Source organism: Balaenoptera ricei, chromosome 4, assembly GCF_028023285.1.
Source record: "Balaenoptera ricei isolate mBalRic1 chromosome 4, mBalRic1.hap2, whole genome shotgun sequence".
Taxonomy (NCBI): Eukaryota; Metazoa; Chordata; class Mammalia; order Artiodactyla; family Balaenopteridae; genus Balaenoptera; species Balaenoptera ricei.
In genome coordinates this window covers 120,658,788-120,662,582 of record NC_082642.1, presented here as the reverse complement: position 1 = coordinate 120,662,582, position 3,795 = coordinate 120,658,788, and the positions used below count along the sequence as shown (strand labels likewise).

General features: G+C 40.8%; 1 protein-coding gene across 1 annotated transcript; it reads left to right on the top strand.

Annotated features, from left to right (window-relative positions):
- The first annotated feature begins 489 nt into the window (after positions 1 to 489).
- Positions 490 to 2,651, top strand: CSNKA2IP (casein kinase 2 subunit alpha' interacting protein). Its single transcript, XM_059920002.1, is given in 2 exon segments — positions 490 to 1,147; positions 1,150 to 2,651. Coding segments are annotated over 2 exon segments (2,160 nt in total).
- The last annotated feature ends 1,144 nt before the right edge of the window (positions 2,652 to 3,795 follow it).

The window sequence follows — 3,795 nt, the reverse complement described above, 5'->3', positions numbered from 1 at the left end:
TGGCCACTGTTACACATTTTAGATGTATTATTTAGTCTTTAGCCCAATAAATTAAACATTATGTTTATCTATTTTACAGATGGGCAGTTGGGCATTTAGAAAGTTTAATTCAAAAGTTACACACACAGTAGTTCTCTAGTCACTACAAATTGTTTGAGAAAATTAATATCCCTATCAGGATCTCTTCTGAACCTTCTTCACTCTTTTGTTAACAGGCATTATTTCCTCAAGAGGAAAAAACTCTAAAGAGAAGACAGAGAAGAATCTCAATTGGTGACACTTTTTTCAACCTCATTTACACCTCAATTTTGAAACACTCTATAATATTTAGGAATTAACAAAAAGGTTACATGATAGATGATAGAAACTACCTAAGTTTTTTATTTAAAAGTATTTGTTGTCCATGGAATCCAGCTAAAAGACTCTATCAGTTACTAAAACATCCCTGCAAGCCAACTGCTTTCAGAAAGACCTCTAGACTAGCACAAGATGGTGCCACTAGCATACTATGATCAACAGTTTGTGCCATTAGAATGCTCTTACCAACTGGCCACAACCAGCTCATTAACACATCAACACACAGATGAAAACCAAAAGCAGCCCAATAACCAATCTGTGGCCAGAGTACAATCCCATAGTAATAACCCTGCAGTGCATCCCCTAAACTCTAACCAGAAGGTACAGAGATGCTCAATATTGCCCTCTGCCAAGTCTCAGGACACAATTTCACGGGACCTCTATAACAGGGTTCTGAAATCACCATTATCTCACTCCAAATGTCAGGCCACACCTTCACTACACCTCCACCAGAGAACTCCCTTGTGGCCTAATAAGAAAGGCTTGAGCTCACCGTTGTCCCACGCCAAACCTCAGATCACATCTTCACTTGACCTCACCAAGACATCATCGCCAGAGCCCAATCAAACAGCCTGGAGCTCACAATTACCCTTTCCCAATCCTCAGAATACATCTTCCCTAGACCTTTGCTGGATATCACCTTCACTGAAGTCTAATCAAAGAGTGTCAAGTTCATCATTATATGCCCTCAAACATCAAGAAACTCCTTCCCCAGACTACCTATGGACATTGTCGTCTTTGGGACCTAATCAAAGAGCCTTTAGCTCAGCGTTACCCCAGTCCAAGCCTCAGAAACCTCTTCATTGGATAGCCTTTGGACCTCTTTGTTAGAGTGCAATCAAAGATGTTTGAGCTCACCATCACTCAACTCTACACCTCAAATACATGACTTGCTTCAGATATCACCTTCTTTGGAGCCCAGTCAGATGACTCTGAGCTCATCGTTACCTGATTCCAGACCCCAGACAACACCTGTATTGAGCTCTAATGCCAGTGTTCTGAGATTGACGTTGTCCAAGTCAAAAGAAAAGAAATCACCTTTACCACATTCTGTGCATCAGTCAAAGAGTTTGCCATTGTTCCAGCCCAAAACACTTGATCGTAACTTCAGGACCCTGAGTTCACCAGTGTGTCACTCAAAATTTCAGAACACCACTTCACTAAGTGACAAACACAAGGTCACAGATCTTCCCTCACCCCATCCCAAACCAAATATCTCAGGTCCATCATTATTAAGCTCCAAACACTGCATCAGGAACATAGCTGCTTTAACATTGGGCTCCAGACTCCAGAGTAAAAGCAGTTTTGGTCTTTATGAAAAGACAGAACCAAATAAGGAAATTCCATGGACTTTAGGTTATATTCATCCCTGCATTATCAAAGGTGGAACAGTCCCTGATGATGTTGTAAATAAAATTGTCAATTCTCTCTCCAAGACCAGAATCCAGAGGGATCTCCGTAGGCAGATTCTCTTTCGAAGGATGAGGGGAATGGCGAATCCTCATCCTGGTCCCCACCTTTCATCAAGTTATATGGTTTGTTTAGCTTGTGCTTCTTGCATAAAATCTCAGTGTTACCATCTTACAGGAAGGAAAGACCCTCGTGCTGCAACACTATTTGTCAGCCCAACACCTGAGACCACTCCTGGGGGAGAAATAGAGGTGAAACTAGTTTTTATCCTTTCCCTACCAGAGACTTCTTTTTCATTCCCTGTGAAAGAAAATCATCCTGATGAAGTCCCTGAAGAAAACCTTGAAGGAATGGGGAAGATATCAAAATTTTTCCCTACATCTGAACCTGATATCACCCAGGAGGCTAATGTGAAGAAAACATGGCTGACAGTAGCCCCTGAAAACCAAGCTGTAAGCCAACAGCCCAAGGCTATAGACTGGCTGCTCTATGTTAAGAAAAGTAATAACCCTCGGTTGCAGTCCGTACTCCCCTCCTCTTCCTCCTCCACATCTTCCTCCTCATCGTCCTCTTCTTCCTCTTCCTCTTCCACTACACCCCCTTTACCCCCTCCTCCTCTGAAAGAGTCTACCACATCTACCCTCTCAGGCTATGTGTCCACTAAGGTACTTACTTACCACCGGCTGCCTCCAGGGGTCTCCTGGCTTGAGTTTATATATAGTAAAAATCACCAGCCACTTCCTGGAAAACCATGTCCAAGTCAATCACCATCTCCCAAAACGAGGCCTATGAGGAATAGCACCACAGTAAAAAGGAGAAAGGGGCCAAAGATACTGTTCAAAATTTTCCAGACAAAGGTTCAAAATGAGAGAAATCTTGATTAAATTAACTTTTTTGTTTCTTTGAAGGCAATTGACTTCTTAGTTCTTTGACATTAGAGATTGATTTCCTATCATGCTTATTAAAATTCTTAGTATTAACTAAGCGTGCCTCTATAATTCAGCTGATGAAGCAGCTAGTTGAGGGGAACTATTACTCTTAAGTCTATTTTCTACTTAAATAATAGACTATGATCTCCCTGAAGCCAAATTGAATCCTATGTTTTTAACCAAATGCCTGGCTTACAGTAACCACTATAAAATAATTGTTAAATGAATTAATAATAATTGGCCATAGACCAGAAATACCTCATTTGTCTTGCCCTGAACAGTATCTAACTCATTGTTATTCTCCTTCCTTATAAGATATAATAATGACAGTATCCTTAAACCAGTGTATGCTAATCCGTTTCCCTACCTCTAAAGAAAATTCACATCATGTTCAACAGGTAAGAATATATATAGAAAAGAATCTTTTCAGTTATGTGTTCCTAGGGAAAATTCTTCTATGCTAAGATCCCACACTCTGAAATGCAATGATTTACTCAACCTTAGTTAGCAAATCTCAGGAAAGAATAACTAACTGATGCAGACAACCTACCTTATGCTGACTGTGCCAACATTTAAATTATGGGCTCTAAAGTCACTTGTTCATCACTTCTACCTATACAACCTAAACGGGTTAATAAAAATGTTTAAAAATGTTTTTGTTCCACTAGGTCCACTAGTAGTGGCAAGAGGAGGGAATTGTCTTACCTATTACCTTAAGTGATTGTCTCTAACCCCAAGGACTAGAATTGGCTTCTCTTGCATGCACTGATGGCTCGCAGTTCTGCCTCTTCACCCCACATCTTTCTGAACACCAGCTTGCATATGGGGCTTTTCCAGTGGAACATTGCACAGGCACCTCAAACTCAATATGGTCAAACCAGAATTTATCATCTTTACATTTACAACTTGCATCTTTACATTATAGTCCTTTGCCCTCTGTGTTCCCTATTTCAGTGGATGTACCACCATCTGTCATGGAGTTTGACTGTTTTTCTCATTGCCTGCCCCTCTCCAGGTCCATGTGTTCCATGACCTTATTGTCTCCAGAATCCAGCTGTTTTCTTCAACCTCACTGCCACTATTCTAGCTGTGGTCACAG